General features: G+C 38.1%; 1 protein-coding gene across 1 annotated transcript in view; it reads left to right on the top strand.

The window, feature by feature from the left end:
• The window catches only part of LOC122825415 (mucin-17-like), an 80,043-nt gene that overhangs the window by 6,192 nt on the left and 52,816 nt on the right, over positions 1–21,035 (top strand). The window contains exons 11-29 of the mRNA XM_044106832.1: positions 822–863; positions 981–1,121; positions 1,272–1,442; positions 2,127–2,309; positions 2,512–2,682; positions 3,445–3,489; positions 3,607–3,747; positions 3,870–4,040; positions 5,040–5,084; positions 5,202–5,342; positions 5,465–5,635; positions 6,400–6,444; positions 6,559–6,699; positions 6,822–6,992; positions 7,994–8,038; positions 8,156–8,296; positions 8,419–8,589; positions 9,353–9,397; positions 9,515–9,655. Of these exons, the coding sequence (XP_043962767.1) occupies positions 822–863; positions 981–1,121; positions 1,272–1,442; positions 2,127–2,309; positions 2,512–2,682; positions 3,445–3,489; positions 3,607–3,747; positions 3,870–4,040; positions 5,040–5,084; positions 5,202–5,342; positions 5,465–5,635; positions 6,400–6,444; positions 6,559–6,699; positions 6,822–6,992; positions 7,994–8,038; positions 8,156–8,296; positions 8,419–8,589; positions 9,353–9,397; positions 9,515–9,655 (2,322 nt within the window). The remainder of the gene's footprint in view (positions 1–821; positions 864–980; positions 1,122–1,271; positions 1,443–2,126; positions 2,310–2,511; positions 2,683–3,444; positions 3,490–3,606; positions 3,748–3,869; positions 4,041–5,039; positions 5,085–5,201; positions 5,343–5,464; positions 5,636–6,399; positions 6,445–6,558; positions 6,700–6,821; positions 6,993–7,993; positions 8,039–8,155; positions 8,297–8,418; positions 8,590–9,352; positions 9,398–9,514; positions 9,656–21,035) is intronic.

Below are 21,035 nucleotides of genomic sequence, written 5' to 3'. Positions count from 1 at the left end.
ATGTGTTTTATATGCATTAACAACATTTGCGATTTAGAAGCACAATTATGAAAAAATAGACTTAAGTTAGCAGACACAAAAAGTCCTTTTCTGTACCATTAAGTATAAAAATATTCCATCAATTTCTATCAATAGTATTTATTGACAGTATTTAATTAATACTATAAATTATTATAGTATTTATAATAATAATATAATTATATTATATACTATATAATATAGTTATATCAATATATATAGTTTTAGAATTATTTTTAAAAAACTATTGTTTTTTAACTAAATAAAAAACAATAGTAGACATGTAAGCAGAGCATCATGAACAAGCAAAGTGACAATAAACAAAGAACAGTTCTCACTAGTTTAGTCGAGTCCTACCCCTCACCGCATAGAGCCGTTCAAAGGAATTCAATCTCTAGTGAACAACACATCAACACTCAGCAGCTGTGATTTTAGCTTCCTCTGATCATATAATATTCCTGGAGTTTTTTTCTTTCTACTGATATCTGCAGCTTTTCTTTTGAGTAACCCGGTTTAAGCAAGTTTTCCATTGTTGCTTTTAATGCAATCCTTTGGTAAGCTAGCTGTAGCGTTGAACTTTAAGCTAAGGTCACGGCAAACAAACTGTCGTTTATATGCAATACCTCGTGAACTATTACTATTATTATTACTACTATTAGGGGGCGCCCACAGACCAGCAGTGGTCCTAGGAACACAGTTTAAGAAAGACTGACCTAAACTGTCATATTAGAGCAAAGCTGTTTGTCTTTAGCATATATTTGCATTTCTAAAGCAGTTCCTCTTCTTTGTCTTCATCTTTTCAGACTTCACAGCATGTCCAACCACAACAACTTTAACACCGACAAGTAAGACTGAAAACCTGGTTAATGAGTAAACAATATACAACTGTACAAATCTCAAAGGAACACACTTCACCAACCCTCACTGCTGTTCTACATTTTCCTTTAATTCCACCTGTTCAGCTCCTCCAGTCATCTATATGTACATGGTTTATGTGGAGCTGAACTCCACAGATGTTACAGCTGTGCAAGAGCTGAGGAGTATCAACTATCCCGTCAACATCAACAAGAACTTACAGATCTCTGATGTTAACATTAGTACTGGTAAGACCAATAAACACAAATATACCATTACCCCATCAACCTGTTGTCCAACTCCAATCTTGGAAAATCAGAGCATAAAGCTCTGAAAATCAGTTTGAATACTTTTTCCAAGATCCTGTCAAAGATTTTTTTTTTTTTTTTCGTCTGCAGTCTGCTCTCCAATCAGTGGTGATTACCAGTGCAGATGTGAGGATCAGTATCGTTGGCCATGTGACCAGTGTGTAACATATGGATCATGTGATAACATCATTAGTGACACATGTGGATGCATCAGTGGCATTCCTGTTGATGGACAGTTCTGCCAGGCTGAGGATCAATACAGTGAGTTCCTTCAATGTACATGCTAGATTCACAGATTTTTAACAACCTTTTTGATTACTGTTGTGGAAGTTGCTAAATTAGCAAACGAAAGGCAACTACTACTTACCAGACATTACCTCATAGGACTGTCAGATAGGCCTCTCTCTCCAAACAGAGAAAAAGGGGACAGTAACTGATTTTAAGACATTGGTTGAGGTAATTAAGATCAGTGAATTGGATATTACTTTAAATTACTTAGTTTTGTAATATTATTAGGAGCAGCGATGGACTGGCCCATCCTTACACTCATTGAGCACTTGTGATAAGCACCAGCACCCCTCCCAACCTCGGTGAGAAAAGAGTGTATGATGATGATGATGGATGGATGGGATGAATGGGATGGATATTATTTGGGGTTGTTGGCGTTTTACCTCTGCCCTATAGTTTTCTGTGCATCATGTAAAATACCGACAATGTAAAATGTTTCAAACAGCACCACCTGCTGTTCATTAACAGTATTACGTTGATGTCTACCAATAGCTATGACACTGCCAGTGTTTCTGTTAGTCGACATGGAGAGAGAATGAGTCCATCTGCTGGTGACCTAGCATGTCATCTCAGAGCAAAGCTATTTATTTTTTAGCATATGAGTGTATATAATTACACTTATAAATCAATTCCTCTTCTTTGTCATCATCTTTCCAGACTTCACAGCATGTCCAACCACAACAACGTTAATACCAACAACTCCTCCAGTCATCTATAGGTACATGGTTTATGTGGAGCTGAACTCCACAGATGTTACAGCTGTGGAAGAGCTGAGGAGCATCAACTATCCCGTCAGCATCAGCAGGACCTTACAGATCTCTGATGTTAACATTAGTACTGGTAAGACCAATAAACACAAATATACCATTACCCCATCAACTTCAGCTGATCTTGTATTTTCTTGCAACAGCTTTATGTTGTTGCATAAAGATTTGTAGCTCATCCATAAAGCATAAGCATCAAATCTTATGCAAGACTTGAAAATCAGTTTTACAGGATCGTAGGAAAATTATTCAGAGAATTTTTATATTTTTGTCTGCAGTCTGCTCTCCAATCACTGGTGGTTACCAGTGCAGATGTGAGGATCAGTATCGTTGGCCATGTGACCAGTGTGTAACTTATGGATCATGTGACAACATGACTGGTGACACATGTGGATGCATCAGTGGCATTCCTGTTGATGGACGGTACTGCCAGGCTGAGGATCAATACAGTGAGTTTATCTGGAGAGTTTGTTTGGTTGACATTTTAGGGTAAATCTTTCAGTATCATGTAATGTCCGTAAATCAAGAAACAAATGGTCAGACTTGCATGAAAGAAATTACCAAGAGATCATTTTTACACATTTATCACCAGTGAAGAAATTCTAATCTTTAAATGTTTGAAGAAATAAAGTTCTTGGATCCTGACTGTTGACAGCACCTTACCTTGAAGCTTGGTCTGTCTGATGGTTTAGCCACTCATAGACTGGTTGGACGTCTAGTACCATCAAACTTATTGAAACTTTAGCTTCTTCAATGCATTTGAATTCTTCCTAAATACGATTCTTTATTATCATTTCAATTTTTCATAGCAGAAATGAGTACTTTTAGTTCTTTAGGTAACAGTAACGTAATGCCAAATCAAACTACATTAAATTTTCACAGTTATGTTTTGTCTTTGACTTATGTAATGGCATACAAATAATAATGATCCAAAACACATAACTGCTATTTTTGCAGTCATTATGTGTGGTAGCCATATTGGATTTTGAAAATGAGTTGGGTCAGCTACCGGTGACTGTTTAGATAGCATTCTGACATTGGGTGCGTTTCAATAAATATTAATAACTTGAAATGTTGAAACTCAAGTTATTGATTTTGGGTCTTGTTCTATTGGAGCAAACTGAGAGTGAGAGGAAAAACATTTTCCTCAGGAATGTCAGAGAATGGATTTGTGTCAAGCACTTACTCCTTTTCTGTCTTCATCTTTACAGACTTTACTGCATGTCCAATCACCACAACAACTCCACAACCAACAAGTAAGACTGAAAGCATGTTTCATGTTGATCAGTCACTCAACAGTACATATTTGAAAGTGTTACATTAGTAATCATCCTTTTTGTTCTCCATTTCTTCTTTCATTTGTGCCTCTTCAGGTCCACCAGTCTTCCATCAGTACCTACTTTCCATTGAGCTGAACTCCACAGATGTTACAGTTGTAGAAAAGCTGAGGAACATCAACAACACCATCAGCATCAACAGGAACTTACAAATCTCTAATGTTAACATTACTACAGGTAGGGCTAAACAGTTTTCATTGGTTTCTGAGGCTTTAACAGAGACATTTGAACCAATTTCAAAAAAACAAACTGCTGAATGTTCTGAAACTGATTAAATATTTCCTTTGTTTTGTCTACAGTCTGCTCTCCAATGAGTGGTGATTACCAGTGCAGATGTGAGGATCAGTATCGTTGGCCATGTGACCAGTGTGTAACATATGGATCATGTGACAACATCACTGGTGACACATGTGGATGCATCAGTGGCATTCCTGTTGATGGACGGTACTGCCAGGCTGAGGATCCATACAGTGAGTTCATCTGGAGAGTTTGTTGGGTTGACGTTTTATGGTAAATTTTTCTGTATCATGTAATGTTCGTAAATCAAAACAATTGGTCAGACCTGCACGAAAAAAGCATATGGAGATCATTTTAATACATTTCACAAATACGGAGAGGAATGACTGTTGTTCTCTTACAACCTTGTGTGTTTATGGTTGTTTTCTCTGTCATTGACTGGCTTCCTGTGCAGGATTATCTCTTACTTATTAATGGACAGAGGAACAGATGGTGCCTTTTCTGACATGAAGCAAATTATTTTTTTATTAAAAGTCACTATTATTTAATTGAAATATTCCTTTATACCAGTTGTTATCATTATTTCATCATTTCTCAAAATAATTCTTCTTATACTTTGATTTGCATGACTTTAATGTCCAATCAAAATATATTTCTGCATCAATACCTCTTATATTTCACTATTAGATAAACATACATTTAGAAATAGCGCCACCTGCTACTAAATTATTGCAATAAAATTTGATAATACAAATACTTGTAGGATAAAAGCATAGGTATCTACTAATTTATCTCCTAGCTTATAAGCCAGATGGAAAACCAGCAGGGTTTGCTAACTGTGTTACACAAGGCTAACAAGATGTAGCAATTTAAGGTAATTGCAGTGCTTTTTCTCTTAGTTTTGATTATTTTAAACACCGTTCAGCTGTTTTGTTGTTGACTGATTTAAAGGCATACAAACAATAACTGGTGCCAAAAGCAGGTGGTTATGTGTGGCAGCCATATTGGATTTTGAAAATTGGTTTGCTACCTGTTGGATTTTGAGTTTAAATTCTTAGATGGGTGATTTTTGATTAATATTTATAACTTAGAAAGTTTAAATTCATGTTATTGATTGGAGGCCTTGTTCTACTGGAACTCACTGAGAGTGAGAGCAAAATCATTTTCCTCAGGAATGTCAGAGAATGGATTTGTGTCAAGCACTTACTCTATTTCTGTTTTCATCTTTACAGACTTTACTGCATGTCCAATCACCACAACAACTCTACAACCAACAAGTAAGACTGAAAGCATGTTTCATGTTGATCATTCACTCAACAGTACATATTTGAAGGGGTTACATTGGTAATCATCCTGTTTGTTCTCCATTTCTTCTTTCATTTGTGCCCCTTCAGGTCCACCAGTCTTCCATCAGTACCTGCTTTCCATTGAGCTGAACTCCACAGATTTTACAGTTGTAGAAAAGCTGAGGAACATCAACAACACCATCAGCATCAACAGGAACTTACAAATCTCTAATGTTAACATTACTACAGGTAGGGCTAAACAGTTTTCATTGGTTTCTGAGGCTTTAACAGAGACATTTGAACCAATTTCAAAAAACCAAACTGCTGAATGTTCTGAAACTGATTAAATATTTCCTTTGTTTTGTCTACAGTCTGCTCTCCAATGAGTGGTGATTACCAGTGCAGATGTGAGGATCAGTATCGTTGGCCATGTGACCAGTGTGTAACATATGGATCATGTGACAACATCATTGGTGACACATGTGGATGCATCAGTGGCATTCCTGTTGATGGACAGTACTGCCAGGCTGAGGATCAATACAGTGAGTTCATCTGGAGAGTTTGTTGGGTTGACATTTTAGGGTAAATCTTTCTGTATTGTGTAATGTCTGTGAATCAAGAAACAACTGGTCAGACTTGCATGAAACAAAGTACCAAGAGATAATTTTTACACATTTATCACCAGTGAAGAAATTCTAATCTTTAAATGTTTGAAGAAATAAAGTTCTTGGATCCTGACTGTTGACAGCACCTTTCCTTGAAGCTTGGTCTGTGTCTGATGGTTTAGCCACTCATAGACTGGTTGGCTGTCTAGTACCATCAAACTTATTGAAACTTTAGCCTCTTTAATGCATTTGAATTCTTCCTAAATACCATTCTTAATTATCATTTCAGTTTTTCATAGCAGAAATGAGTACTTTTAGTTCTTTAGGTAACAGTAACGTAATGCCAAATCAAACTACATTAAATTTTCACAGTTATGTTTTGTCTTTGACTTATTTAATGGCATACAAATAATAATGATCCAAAACACATAACTGCTATTTTTGCAGTCATTATGTGTGGTAGCCATATTGGATTTTGAAAATGAGTTGGGTAAGCTACCGGTGACTGTTTAAATAGCATTCTGACAATGGGTACTTTTCAATAAATATTAATAACTTGAAACATTGAAACTCAGGTTATTGTCTGGAGGCCTTGTTCTATTTGAGCAAAATGAGAGTGAGAGCAAAATCATTTTCCTCAGGAATGTCAGAGAATGGATTTGTGTCAAGCACTTACTCCTTTTCTGTCTTCATCTTTACAGACTTTACTGCATGTCCAATCACCACAACAACTCCACAACCAACAAGTAAGACTGAAAGCATGTTTCATGTTGATCAGTCACTCAACAGTACAGATTTGAAATGGCTACATTAGTAATCATCCTTTTTGTTCATTTCTTCTTTCATTTGTGCCTCTTCAGGTCCACCAGTCTTCCATCAGTATCTGCTTTCCATTGAGCTGAACTCCACAGATGTTACAGTTGTAGAAAAGCTGAGGAACATCAACAACACCATCAGCATCAACAGGAACTTACGAATCTCTAATGTTAACATTACTACAGGTAGGGCTAAACAGTTTTTATTGGTTTCTGAGGCTTTAACAGAGACATTTGAACCAATTTCAATAAAACAAACTGCTGCATGTTTTGAAACTGATTAAATATTTCCTTTGTTTTGTCCGCAGTCTGTTCTCCAATGAGTGGTGATTACCAGTGCAAATGTGAGGATCAGTATCGTTGGCCATGTGACCAGTGTGTAACATATGGATCATGTGATAACATCATTAGTGACACATGTGGATGCATCAGTGGCATTCCTGTTGATGGACAGTACTGTCAGGCTGAGGATCAACACAGTGAGTTTATTTGGAGAGTTTGTTGGGTTGACGTTTTATGGTAAATTTTTCTGTATCATGTAATGTCCGTAAATCAAAACAACTGGTCAGACTTGCACGAAAAAAGCATATGGAGATCATTTTAATACATTTCACAAATATGGAGAGGAATGACTGTTGTTCTCTTACAACCTTGTGTGTTTATGGTTGTTTTCTCTGTCATTGACTGGCTTCCTGTGCAGGATTATCTCTTACTTAATTATGGACAGAGGAACAGATGGTGCCTTTTCTGACATGAAGCAAATGATTTTTTTATTAAAAGTCACTATTATTTAATTGAAATATTCCTTTATACCAGTCGTTATCATCATTTCATTATTTCTCAAAATAATTCTTCTTATACTTTGATTTGCATGACTTTAATGTCCAATCAAAATATATTTCTGCATCAATACCTCTTATATTTCACTATTAGATAAACACATACATTTAGAAATAGCTCCACCTGCTACTAAAGTATTGCAATAAAATTTGATAATACAAATACTTGTAGGATAAAAGCATAGGTATCAACTAATTTATCTCCTAGCTTATAAGCCAGATGGAAAACCAGCAGGGTTTGCTAACTGTGTTACACAAGGCTAACAAGATGTAGCAATTTAAGCTAATTGCAGTGTTTTTTCTCTTAGTGTTGATTTTTTAAAACACCATTCAGCTGTTTTGTTGTTGACTGATTTAAAGGCATACAAACAATAACTGGGGCCAAAAGCAGGTGGTAATGTGTGGCAGCCATATTGGATTTTGAAAATTGGTTTGCTACCTGTTGGATTTTGAGTTTAAATTCTTAGATGGGTGATTTTTGACTAATATTTATAACTTAGAAAGTTGAAACTCATGTTATTGATTGGAGGCCTTGTTCTATTGGAGCAAAATGAGAGTGAGAACAAAACCATTTTCCTCAGGAATGTCAGAGAATGGATTTGTGTCAAGCACTTACTCCTTTTCTGTCTTCATTTTTACAGACTTTACTGCATGTCCAATCACCACAACAACTCCACAACCAACAAGTAAGACTGAAAGCATGGTTCCTGTTGATCAGTCACTCAACAGTACATATTTGAAAGGATTACACTGGTAATCATCCTGTTTGTTCTCCATTTCTTCTTTCATTTGTGCCTCTTCAGGTCCACCAGTCTTCCATCAGTATCTGCTTTCCATTGAGCTGAACTCCACAGATGTTACAGTTATAGAAAAGCTGAGGAACATCAACAACACCATCAGCATCAACAGGAACTTACAAATCTCTAATGTTAACATTACTACAGGTAGGGCTAAACAGTTTTCATTGGTTTCTGAGGCTTTAACAGAGACATTTGAACCAATTTCAATAAAACAAACTGCTGAATGTTCTGAAACTGATTAAATTTTTCCTTTGATCTTTCTACAGTCTGCTCTCCAATGAGTGGTGATTACCAGTGCAAATGTGAGGATCAGTATCGTTGGCCATGTGACCAGTGTGTAACATATGGATCATGTGACAACATCATTGGTGACACATGTGGATGCATCAGTGGCATTCCTGTTGATGGACGGTACTGCCAGGCTGAGGATCAATACAGTGAGTTCATCTGGAGAGTTTGTTGGGTTGACATTTTAGGGTAAATCTTTCTGTATTGTGTAATGTCCGTGAATTAAGAAAAAACTGGTCAGACTTGCATGAAACAAAGTACCAAGAGATCATTTTTACACATTTATCACCAGTGAAGAAATTCTAATCTTTAAATGTTTGAAGAAATAAAGTTCTTGGATCCTGACTGTTGACAGCACCTTTCCTTGAAGCTTGGTCTGTGTCTGATGGTTTAGCCACTCATAGACTGGTTGGCTGTCTAGTACCATCAAACGTATTGAAACTTTAGTTCTTTAATGCATTTGAATTCTTCCTAAATACCATTCTTTATCATCATTTCATTTTTTTCATAGCAGAAATGAGTACTTTTAGTTCTTTAGGTAACAGTAACGTAATGTCATATCAAGCTACATCAAATTTTCCAATTTTGTGTATCTCTGACTTATTTAATGGCATACAAATAATGACATGCCAAAAACACATAACTGCAATTTTTACTGTCGTTATGTATGACAGCCATATTGGATTTTGGCAATGAGTTGGGTCAGCTACCTGTGACTTTTTAGATGGCATTCTGACATTGGGTGCTTTTCAATAAATATTTATAACTTTGAACATTGAAACTCAGGTTATTGTCTGGAGGCCTTGTTCTACTGGAGCAAACTGAGAGTGAGAGCAAAATCATTTTCCTCAGGAATGTCAGAGAATGGATTTGTGTCAAGCACTTACTCCTTTTCTGTCTTCATCTTTACAGACTTTACTGCATGTCCAATCACCACAACAACTCCACAACCAACAAGTAAGACTGAAAGCATGGTTCATGTTGATCAGTCACTCAACAGTACAGATTTGAAAGGATTATATTGGTAATCATCCGTTTTGTTTTTCATTTCTTCTTTCATTTGTGCCTCTTCAGGTCCACCAGTCTTCCATCAGTACCTGCTTTCCATTGAGCTGAACTCCACAGATGTTACAGTTGTAGAAAAGCTGAGGAACATCAACAACACCATCAGCATCAACAGGAACTTACGAATCTCTAATGTTAACATTACTACAGGTAGGGCTAAACAGTTTTCATTGGTTTCTGAGGCTTTAACAGAGACATTTGAACCAATTTCAATAAAACAAACTGCTGCATGTTCTGAAACTGATGAAATATTTCCTTTGATTTGTCTACAGTCTGTTCTCCAATCAGTGGTGATTACCAGTGCAAATGTGAGGATCAGTATCGTTGGCCATGTGACCAGTGTGTAACATATGGATCATGTGACAACATCATTGGTGACACATGTGGATGCATCAGTGGCATTCCTGTTGATGGACAGTATTGCCAGGCTGAGGATCAATACAGTGAGTAGCCGATGGATTCATGTGAATCTGAAATGTAACCGCCAATATTCCTCTCATACTGTCTCTGATTTTGTAATAGCTTTGCTATTACACATTTTTCCCTATTGACCCTAGATGTCATACTGGTAGCATTAGATAAACAAGGGGTGCCCAAAGGTGGTCCTCATGGGCTGGCATCCTGCATGTTTTAGTTCTTTCTCTGGTGGTAGTAACAACCTTTTCAACTTGTCAATGTTCTTCTTATGCCTTCTAACGAGCCATCATTGGATCCCGGTGCGTTAAACGAGGGAGAGAACTAAAACATGCAGGATGTCGGCCCTCCAGGACCGATTCATGTCACCCCTGAGATAAACACTTGCACTCTCTGAAATTTGTGCTTACAGTGTATTATGGCCCTTAGTTGGAGGTCCATGTATTGCTAAAAACACGGTATTTTGTGTCCCACTGATGTTCTATTATGAGCCTATGTTGACTCACACAACAGTGGACACTGTTGAAGAAAATAATTATTTTTAGTGCTTAATACAGCTAATCTTACCCCAGGTGTAAAGGTTATAATGAACAGTCTGATTTTGAACAAATTTCTTAATTTTGTGTCAAGGATTTACAACTAAACTATCCAAACAGGGTAACTATCAGAGGTCAGGAACTACATCAAAAAGATTCTTTAGGAGTGTTATCAGGGCCCAGGAGGAAGCCATAAAATTAACATCTATTGCAGGGCAGAAGCCTGTATGGTTCACAGAACATCAAAGGTTTCCCAGAACCACATCTGACATGGTTTAAACTAAAATACAACATAGAATGTTGAGATCATTAACATTTAATTTCTAAGACATTTTCTAAGTATTAATAGCAAGTTTTTAACCAAAGTGTATTATCTAAGTTTAGAATGGTGAATGCTGAATGTATTTGAAAATTGTACTGTCTATGATAATTTCTGAATCAAATGGAAATTGTTTCTATGAAAATGTGTTGTTTAGTATTAGAAAATTGTTCAGGATTTATGTAATAAGGCAAAGATTCAAATCTTTGGAGATGCTCAGTGCAAAACTAGGTTTGTGAAGATAATCTTTCCTTAAACTAAATTACTTGATTTGGCCGGGAGGCACTCCGAATTTCACAGGTATCTGTGAAGTCTTGTTGTATGCTTTTATTTGTCCAAATGGCCCGAGAGCATGGAAGACCAGGATGCAGCTGCCCCTGCTCCTTTGTCCTCTCGGAAACCAAATGGCCTTTGATCTTTTGCGTAAATTAGGGAGGCTCTAAGTTTTTATGAGTCTCCAAGGTAACTTCTGATTGGTCATACAGACCTACGCCTTAATGAATACATTAACAAGGAGAGAAACGCCTTCACTATAAGAGATCGAACATGATAATAATAATTCAGATTGCTGCTCATATTCTGCCTTTTTCGGCAACAGCTTTCTCCAAAGACCTGTCTTTGCCTTTTCTTTCTCTGTCTTTGTTTTTATTCTTTGTCTGTCTCGGAATGAGTCTGTATCTTGGCTGCTTTGCAGCTGTTGTTGTTATTTCATTGTGGTTTTCTATTGGATTAAACGCTGTAACTCTGTGACGTCATCACGCCTCGTCGTTCCTGATTGGCACACACTCCTCGCTGGAAGAACCCGGGAAATAGGAAGAAATAAAGAGCCAAGCTTTTTCCAAATTAAGCTAACTTAGTAATTTCTTCCTTCAACAACACTTAGCAAAGAAACAGCACTTTCTTTCAAAATAAAAGCAAGGTTTTTGGATTTCCCTCCCTTGTTTGTCCTAAATCCCTGGATTTTCTATTTGTCACAGCAGTTTTGCCCCATCATCCTACTGCAGTATTTGATCATTTTTTAAATGAGCTAGCAAACTGATCAATCATTGCCTTCTTAGTGTCTGTATTTCATATACTAAAAGTTTTTCTTAACCTTCACAGTCTTTACAGCCTGTCCTCCAACAACAGCACCAACTCTAACACATACAAGTAAGACTCAAAAGATGCTTAATGCAATAAAAAGAACACATTTAATGGTATTATTCTGGTGATAAGCATAGCTTTATGTTTTCCTTTCTTCTTTAATTGCAGCCTCCACAGCCCCACCAGTCATCCATCAGTTCTTTGTTTCTTTTGAGTTGACAACCAGAGATGCTGGAGTCGTAGAACAGCTGAGAAACATCAGATACCCCATCATCTTCAGTGAAGGCGTCCAGCTCTCCACAATGAACATTTCTACAGGTAAAACTGTGCCCCATTACTGTATTGGAAGCAATGGTTTCAATGTGAACAGCCTGTCTCTTTTTCAGTGTGCTCCCCTAACAATACCAGCTACCAGTGCAGATGTGAGGATCAGTATGGTTGGCCTTGTGACATGTGCTCCACTTATGGCCAATGTAGCAGCTTTCTGAACAACACCTGTGGATGCATCAATGCTCTCCCTCCAAATAACACTTACTGCCAGCCACTGTCAAGTGAGAGTAACAAGTTTCTATGTTTAAGCATTTCTTACTCATTATGTACAGAGTTATTTTTTTTTATATATATTGTATTTCTTTTGCAACTTCCAATATTTTCTTTCAACAGATATTGACATCTGCCCGATTCCCACCTTTCCGACTCTTGGTAGGAAGCAATTTTCTTTTTTCTGTATAGCTAAATGTTTTTAACTTCTTCCCTCTTTTATAATGGTGCTATCGGTTCACAATCACAAAAATTACTGAGCGGTTTTAAAAGCAATTTACTAAGGAAGCTTAAGTGTCAATCTACTCAGTTTAGCTAAACTGCACATTCTTTGTCTAACTAGCTTGTTAGCTTCCACTGCTCTGTAGACTTATTTACTTTCCAACAAACGTAAGATGATACGACTTATTTCCAATATAAGTAAGGCACCATTACTGATGATTATTTTTTAAGATCTCACCTGAAAATGACCTGACCCTTGAATGATAAACAGAGAAATTTAACATGCATGTGTCATTGACAAAAGCAAGGAAAGTAGAAACACTAGCAACTATCAAATTTTCAGTAAGAGGACACAACTTAGAAATCAGCTTCATTTCTTTTACCCAACACTGCTGACACTGCGTAACAAAGCAGTTGTCTCATTTTTGGTCTGAGTTGTGTCAAGGGTCTACTCCACCTTTTGTGATTGCATGGATTATCTGTAACCTTTTGGTATAAATGCACTTTTTTATTTGGGAAGGGAGCTTGCATTAAAACAGTTCTCATATTTACTATTTAAACTCCAAAAAACAGAAAGAAAATCAAGAGTTGTTCATATTAACTAATATTTTGTCAAGATTTCTTCCATATACAGTTTTATTTTTGATTTAATCCTTTTCTCTTTATTTACTTTATAAACATGACGACCTCTCCTACTACCCCTACTTCGTTTTCTAATTTACTCCTGCACCATAGTCTCCAAATCTAAGAACAATTGCATCTTTTAGCAAGTGCAAAGGACAGTTTATTATCCTCGTATTCCAGGACAGCCATTAGCACTTTAACAGATGTAACAACAATTAAGTTTAGGGCTCCCAAAACTTAAGATAAGGGATAAAAATTAAACTTTAAGAAGACCCTTGTTAAAAGCAAAAGAATTAAGATTAGAGCAGTTGTTTCTTTTAAATTAGAAACACTGTTTTATAAAAACTGCTGTATTGTCCTTTGCTAGAACAAGATATCTTGAGTCACCTTCATGTCATTCATACATCCAGTCAAGCTGTCTTGGTAAACTCTTCACATAATTAAATAAGCTGTGTGGTTAGTTCAAGTACTTTTTCTCCATTAGGTCCAACATCCAGTGCCACAAACGGAACAACAAATGTGACAACTACATAAGGAATTATCCAAGTCACTTGCTCTGCATTTCCCAGTGAAATGCAGGTTGCAGATGTAGAAGATTTTATTAGTTAAGATAAAGCAGCTAAAAAAGTAAATTATAACTCCATATGACGGGAGTATGGACCTAAAGATTTTCAACAGAATAGACATAATTTCATGCGATTTAAAGGATAATGCAGAATTTAAAAATCTGAGACAAATTATTCTACTTTTAAAAAAAAAATCACATTCCCTGTCATTATTCTGCCATCATGTTGCCACTCTGACATTTTAGAGACGAATGGTCATAAGAACAAAAATTACCATTTGAATTTAGAATTTGTTTTCAATGTAACAAAAAGAAATTGATGAATGACTTACCAGCTACTTTTTTGCATTTCTTTGAATTTGTCTGTTTTGTGCAATCAGTGACTTCATTTCAAAAAAGGATGCATCAAACTTGTCTAAGCTGTTCCTTTTTCAGGTACAACTGTGACCATCCAGACCACCGAACTTCCCTCCACAACTACCACCGCTGCCCCCACCACTATTACAGCTGACCCCATAACTACCACCGCTGCCCCCACAACAACTACAGCTGCCCCCACAACTACTACAGCTGCCCCCCCAACTACTACAGCTGCCCCCCCAACTACTACAGCTGCCCCCACCACTACTACAGCTGCCCCCACAACTATTACAGTTGCCCCCACCACTACTACAGTTGCCCCCACCACTACTACAGTTGCCCCCACAACAACTACAGTTGCCCCCACAACTACCACCGCTGCCCCCACCACTACTACAGCTGCCCCCACAACTACTACAGTTGCCCCCACAACTACCACAGCTGCCCCCACAACTACTACTGTTACCCCCACAACTACTACAGCTGCCCCCCCAACTACTACAGCTGCCCCCACCACTACTACGGCTGCCCCCACCACTACTACAGTTGCCCCCACAACTACTACAGCTGCCCCCACAACTATTACTGTTCCCCCCACAACTACTACAGTTGCCCCCACAACTACCACAGCTGCCCCCACAACTACTACTGTTACCCCCACCACTACAGCTGCCCCCACAACTACTACAGTTGCCCCCACAACTACTACAGTTGCCCCCACAACTACTACAGCTGCCCCCACAATTATTACTGTTGCCCCCACAACTACTACAATTGCCCCCACAACTACCACCGCTGCCCCCACAACTAATACAGTTGCCAACAACACTACCTCAGTTGCCCCCAACACTACCACAGTTGCCCCCACCACTACTACTGGTGTCCCCACCACTACCACCGCTGCCCCCACAACTACTACTGTTACCCCCACAACTACTACAGCTGCCCCCCTAACTACTACAGCTGCCCCCACCACTACTACAGTTGCCCCCACAACAACTACAGTTGCCCCACAACTATTACTGTTCCCCCACAACTACTACAGCTGCCCCCACCACTACTACAGCTGCCCCCACAACTATTACAGTTGCCCCCACCACTACTACAGTTGTCCCCACAACTACTACAGTTGCCCCCACAACTACCACAGCTGTCCCCACAACAACTACAGTTGCCCCCAACACTACCACCGGTGCCCCCAACACTACAACAGGTGCCCCCACAACTACCACCGCTGCCCCCACAACTACTACAGTTACCCCCACAACTACCACAGTTGCCCCCAACACTACCACAATTGCCCCCACTACAGTTGCCCCCAACACTACCATAGTTGCCCCACCACTACCTCTGTTGCCCCCACAACAACTACAGTTGCCCCCACCACTACCACAGTTGCCCCCACAACAACTACAGTTGCCCCGATAACAACTACAGTTGCCCCCACCACTACCACAGTTGCCCCCACCACTACCACGGTGCCCCCACAACTACTACAGTTACCCCCACAACTACCACAGTTGCCCCCAACACTACCACACTTGCCCCCACAACAACTACAGTTGCCCCCAACACTACCACAGTTGCCCCCAACACTACCACAGTTGCCCCCATAACAACTATAGTTGCCCCCAACACTACCACAGTTGCCCCCACCACTACTACTGCTGCCCCACCACTACCACCGCTGCCCCCACAACTACAGTTGCCCCCAACACTACCACAGTTGCCCCACAACAACTACAGTTGCCCCAACACTACCACAGTTGCCCCACCACTACTACTGCTGCCCCCACCACTACCACCGCTGCCCCACAACTACTACAGTTACCCCCACAACTACCACAGTTGCCCCCACCACTACCACAGTTGCCCCCATAACAACTACAGTTGCCCCAACACTACCACAGTTGCCCCCACCACTACTACTGCTGCCCCCACCACTACCACTGCTGCCCCCACAACTACTACAGTTACCCCCACAACTACTACAGTTGCCTCCACCACTACCACAGCTGCCACCACCACTACCACCGCTGCAGGTAATGATACATTTAAAAATTACTTTTAATCATATCATGATTGCTGTCCTTTATATTATGCATGCTGTGCCATGAGTGTGAATAGAGTTTTACATTTTAAATTTACTTCTGTATATTGTTTGTGAATATATTTTGTACGACAGTGGTATCGAAAGTTCAATCTGGAGTTCAGTTTGCAGTCCTTGGAATGATTCTTGTGATGATGTAATATTACAAATGTGTACACAGATAGTTGTATCCAGTTGGAGAATTTTTTTCCCCAATTATTTGTCATAATTTTCCCCAGTTATGATAAAATAAAATCTTCTCACTAAAACATTAGAACTAGCACAAAGTTTCTATCTATAGTTCATTATTGGTTTACTAAGAAGAAAATTTTTGTTGTAATTTTTTTTAAATTTTTTTTTAAATTATTAAATTTTTGCCATGTGAATACTCCTGATCTGATTTTGGCCCATTTTACTAAACGTTTAGACACTTGTGTAGAAGCAGGAATGTGTTTGCTTGTTTAAAGCTTGACACACACATTCTTATTTGTGAAACTAAACCATACCTGTTTTGTCACACAATGCAATGTCAAAATCATAAGATCTTTAGGTCTATGCATATGCTGCAAGAACAGAGAAACTCTAACATACTTTGTCAAACATCATCATTGGTTTTGAGGAAACTGAACTTGTCATTTTGCATGTCCACAGACCAGCTATTAATGCTTACGGTCTGATAGTTTCTAGTGAGTTTTTCATGATGAAAGATTTTGGGTATGACGGCCAACAGGCTCTGTCTGGGTTTATAAGGAGCTCAGTAAGCAAGATTCTATCTCAATTTGTTTTGTACACTGTCAAATCTACTAACTTGTATATGTATATTTGTTTTCACCTAATGAGTGTGTTTGATGCTTGTGGAGAGTCAATACTGTCTATTTATAGAATCTGTGTTTCATGTGCAATATTTGTTTAGTAAAATTATCCATCTTATTTCAAACAAACAGCAATAGACATGTCAGTTGAATTGGATAAGATTTTTATAGAGGATTACAACAAACCAGAGAGTGCTGCATACATAACCCTTTCAAGAGATATCACTGTATTGGTGAGTATTTTACATTTCAGTAACAGGTTTTTGATGTCCTTTAATGTTGATATAATTAGATTTTTTCTTGTGCAGCTTGAGCAGCAGTATCGCAATCTGGATGGTTTCCTTGGTGTTTCTGTGACAAAATTCAGGTATATATGTTTCTTCATTAAAAGTAAATGTTACGTCAGTAGACTTAATGTATGTTTCAATACAGTGTTATTGGTTTCCTTTTCCCTGAAGGGAAGGAAGTGTTATTACAGATTTTACTGTCAAGATCAAATCTGGATTAGTAGATGAGACTAAAGTGAATGCAGTTAATTCGAAACTCAATGAAGCATTGACATCAATTGCTCCTGTTATTGGCTCAGTGACTGCAAAATACTACAGTAAGTCGAAAATATTTTGGTGGTTTTTCCTCTTTGTGAATATATTTCTGACTGACCTCATTTTCTCTTAAAGGTTCAACTCAACTTAAGTCAAGTGTAACTGAGTTCATTTATACTGGTCAAACCATGACACTGACATGTGACCCTACTGAGGCCAAAATGGGAAATGTTAAGAGTGTTGTATGGAAATTTAACAAGGTTGTAATCAAGTCAGATCGGCACAAACAGTATATTTCTGGAGGTCAGTACAAGCTGGAAGTGAGAACGGTTATTCTTGGCGATGCTGGTAAGTTAAAAACAAATTTACCAAGTTAAAAAACATTTCTAAAATGTGAAATTTAAATAACACAGTACAGCCTTTGTTAAAGTACGCGTCTTGAGAGCTTAAGGCCAATTCTTTACGTCACTTTTCATTGCAATAACAGAAAACCAACCCATGTTCCAGTTTAGTCAGTAGAATATTTAGAGCAGTGACGATGTAATGTTACAAATGTAAAGCTGTCTTTATTTGTTATACAGAATCTAAATGGAGCACTATTTTCCAGTTAGTCCACAAAGGTCAAAATGCAACCAAAGGTCATGTTTTAATGCCCAATGCAGCTGTGATAGTTGATTTTCCTATCCAGAAAAATTCCAAAAAATGACTGGATCCAAATATCACACAGAACAAGGAAGGTTTCCAGCTATTTGGTAACAGATGGAAGTGAATAATTTCAAAACATGAGAAGATCACCTGTACTTGTCTTGTGTTGTAAAACTTTTTAATTAAGCTGTGTAGAGAGACAATCATTTCTGAGTCAGTCAATACAGAAGGTTGTTGAGTTTTCTAAAGAGAGTTGGGGAGGCAAGCACCAAATCCTACTCTGACATTCAAGTGAACTAGTAGCATGAACAGAATCTAAACCAAATACTGGGTCAGGAAGCAATAATCAGCATATTGTCCAATAAATAATTGAACAATCCAATAACAGGTGAAACTAGGGTAAGACAACTTGGTTAGACGTCCAGCACAAGCACTTCAAACCCTCTGTAACCGATCTATCGGTTTTTGTAAGACCAATGAAAAGTGAATTACAGGAGACCAGATGTTAAGAAATGAATGCATGGATAACAGTTTGGTGCTCCAAGGAGTTACTAGATAAAAAGAGTAACAATATTTATACAAACAACAGAAAACAGATGGCAGGTCAGAACTCGGCTCATCTAGATTAGATTTTAAGGATGAAGGACCCTCGACTAAAGACTACAATATGCATATTTTAGTAAGGAAATGTTACTGTTACAGTCAAGCCACATTCAGCCAGCCTCTTACTAATATGTTCACAACCAAACACAGATGTGCCCAAAAGCACATTGTTTGGCAGGTAATTGGACCCACAACCTTCCATTTGCAAGCAAACCACTCTCCTTTAAGTTATAGTTACACCGTATAATCAAAACGAGTTAGTTATTAGCATCAACATGATCAAGTATTCATGCAGTTCTTCTGCTTGGACTTTATTAAATCAATAAACGCTCTGATGAATTTTTAACTACAGGAAACTATGAATGCTCATTGCAAGGAGACACTATTACTTTCATCCAAGAAAGAAATGTGAGAACAAATGAGATCAAATCAGCTCCTAATGTGCGAGTTCAGCAAACAATGTTGGCGAAATGCGAGGGACAAAAAGAACCAGTTGTCTGCTGTGTGCAGTCCCCTTATAATGTCAAGTGGTATGATGGTTCATCACTTTTAACTTCAGGTAAGTATGAAACAAATGTGCTGTATATTGCTCAGCTGATCAGTGCAGCTCAGAGTTCTTTAAATGTCCACAATTGCAGGTCAAGGCTGCATCACGTATGAATATCCAATGGAAAGCTGCAGTGTACAAAAAAAAGTATTCACATGTAAAGTTACTGAAGACGAGACTTATAGCGCAACAACAACCCTGACAATTTTTACAGATCGTAAGTGTAGCATTTGAAACATAAAATATTTTTTTCTGTTTTAGTTTTCTTTTCATTGATTGTATATATTTTTGCATCTTTAAGCTATTGTATGTAATAATAAGGAGTATGGGTCTGGACGAACCGGTGACAAAGCAACCGCAATGTGTCCTGTTGGCTTGGAGGGATTAAAGAGTGCTGTGTGTCAGGAATCAGGAGAATGGAAACTTGTGGAGGACTCCTGCATCGTAACCAAGATCAATGAATTACTTATTGATTCAGGGGTAGGTAGCATTGAACTATAGTATTTTTCATGAATTACAGTATGGTTGATGCTATGATGCAGACCTGCAACAATTTATAGATTTGCCCATAAATTGTTTCTGTTGCTTCCTACTGAAATCAGCACCATATATGATTAACAACTTAGTAACCCTCATTTGAAGTGTTGAAAAGGATCAATATATTCCTCTCAGTGTCTTCTTAACACTGAGATCAAAAATTTTTAAAAGGTATGGCAGCTTGGAAAGCTGGAATATCTAGACACAATACTACTTGACATGCTATTTTTGCATTAATGTTCCATGATCCATGATTCTAGAATTCTTATTCTATTGGAAAAATGGTGCATTAACACTGAACATATTACACGCGTCTGATGTGTGTGCACTTTAAATGCAGACGATGGAGCGGTCATACCAAACACGTTTCACATGTCGTCTTTACATTCAAATTCTATGTGCAGACATATCAAAATCGCTCTGGTTTTGAATGGATGGATGGATTTCAGCCATTCATCCGTAGTTAAGATCCTAACCCATGCAAATACCTGGAATCCTCTGTACCAGAAAATTAAGATGTTCAGTAGAGTTAATTAACTTGATTGAAATCATTTCTATCAATGTGCTCCACAGAAAATAGATTTTTTGTTTTTAAGCAGCCACCTACAGACACCTGCCAAATTTCATTAATCTTGAGGATAAGAACTATTATGTTTCGTTCACACATAATGTGTTTTGCGCATGTGATTTACATTCAAAGTCTATGTGGAGGTACGTTAAAAGCCCAGGGAAGCGTGTTTGAAGCGCTTGGAGCGCTGGACGGCAACAGAGCGATTTTGACGAACATGCCAGAAATGTACATATAGAATTTGAATGTAAAGAAGATGAGCGAAACATGTTTGGTGTGAACGCTCAATCGTCTGCATTGAAAGTGCACACATGTCAAACTTGAAGCATTGGACGCGTGAAATGCGTTTAGTGTTAACGCACCATTATTCCGATAGAATAACAATTCTAGAAGGTTTGTTTCATGGAAGATTAATGAAACAAAAACATTAGACAATGAAAACAGTTTGTGGAGTTATTGTAATACAGCGGGTAGGAAGGAGAAACCCTTTATAACTGACAGAAAACATCACAGACTTCTGCCCA

This window comes from Gambusia affinis, linkage group LG22 (genome assembly GCF_019740435.1).
Source record: "Gambusia affinis linkage group LG22, SWU_Gaff_1.0, whole genome shotgun sequence".
Taxonomy (NCBI): Eukaryota; Metazoa; Chordata; class Actinopteri; order Cyprinodontiformes; family Poeciliidae; genus Gambusia; species Gambusia affinis.
This window is presented reverse-complemented; position numbering and strand designations above follow the sequence as displayed.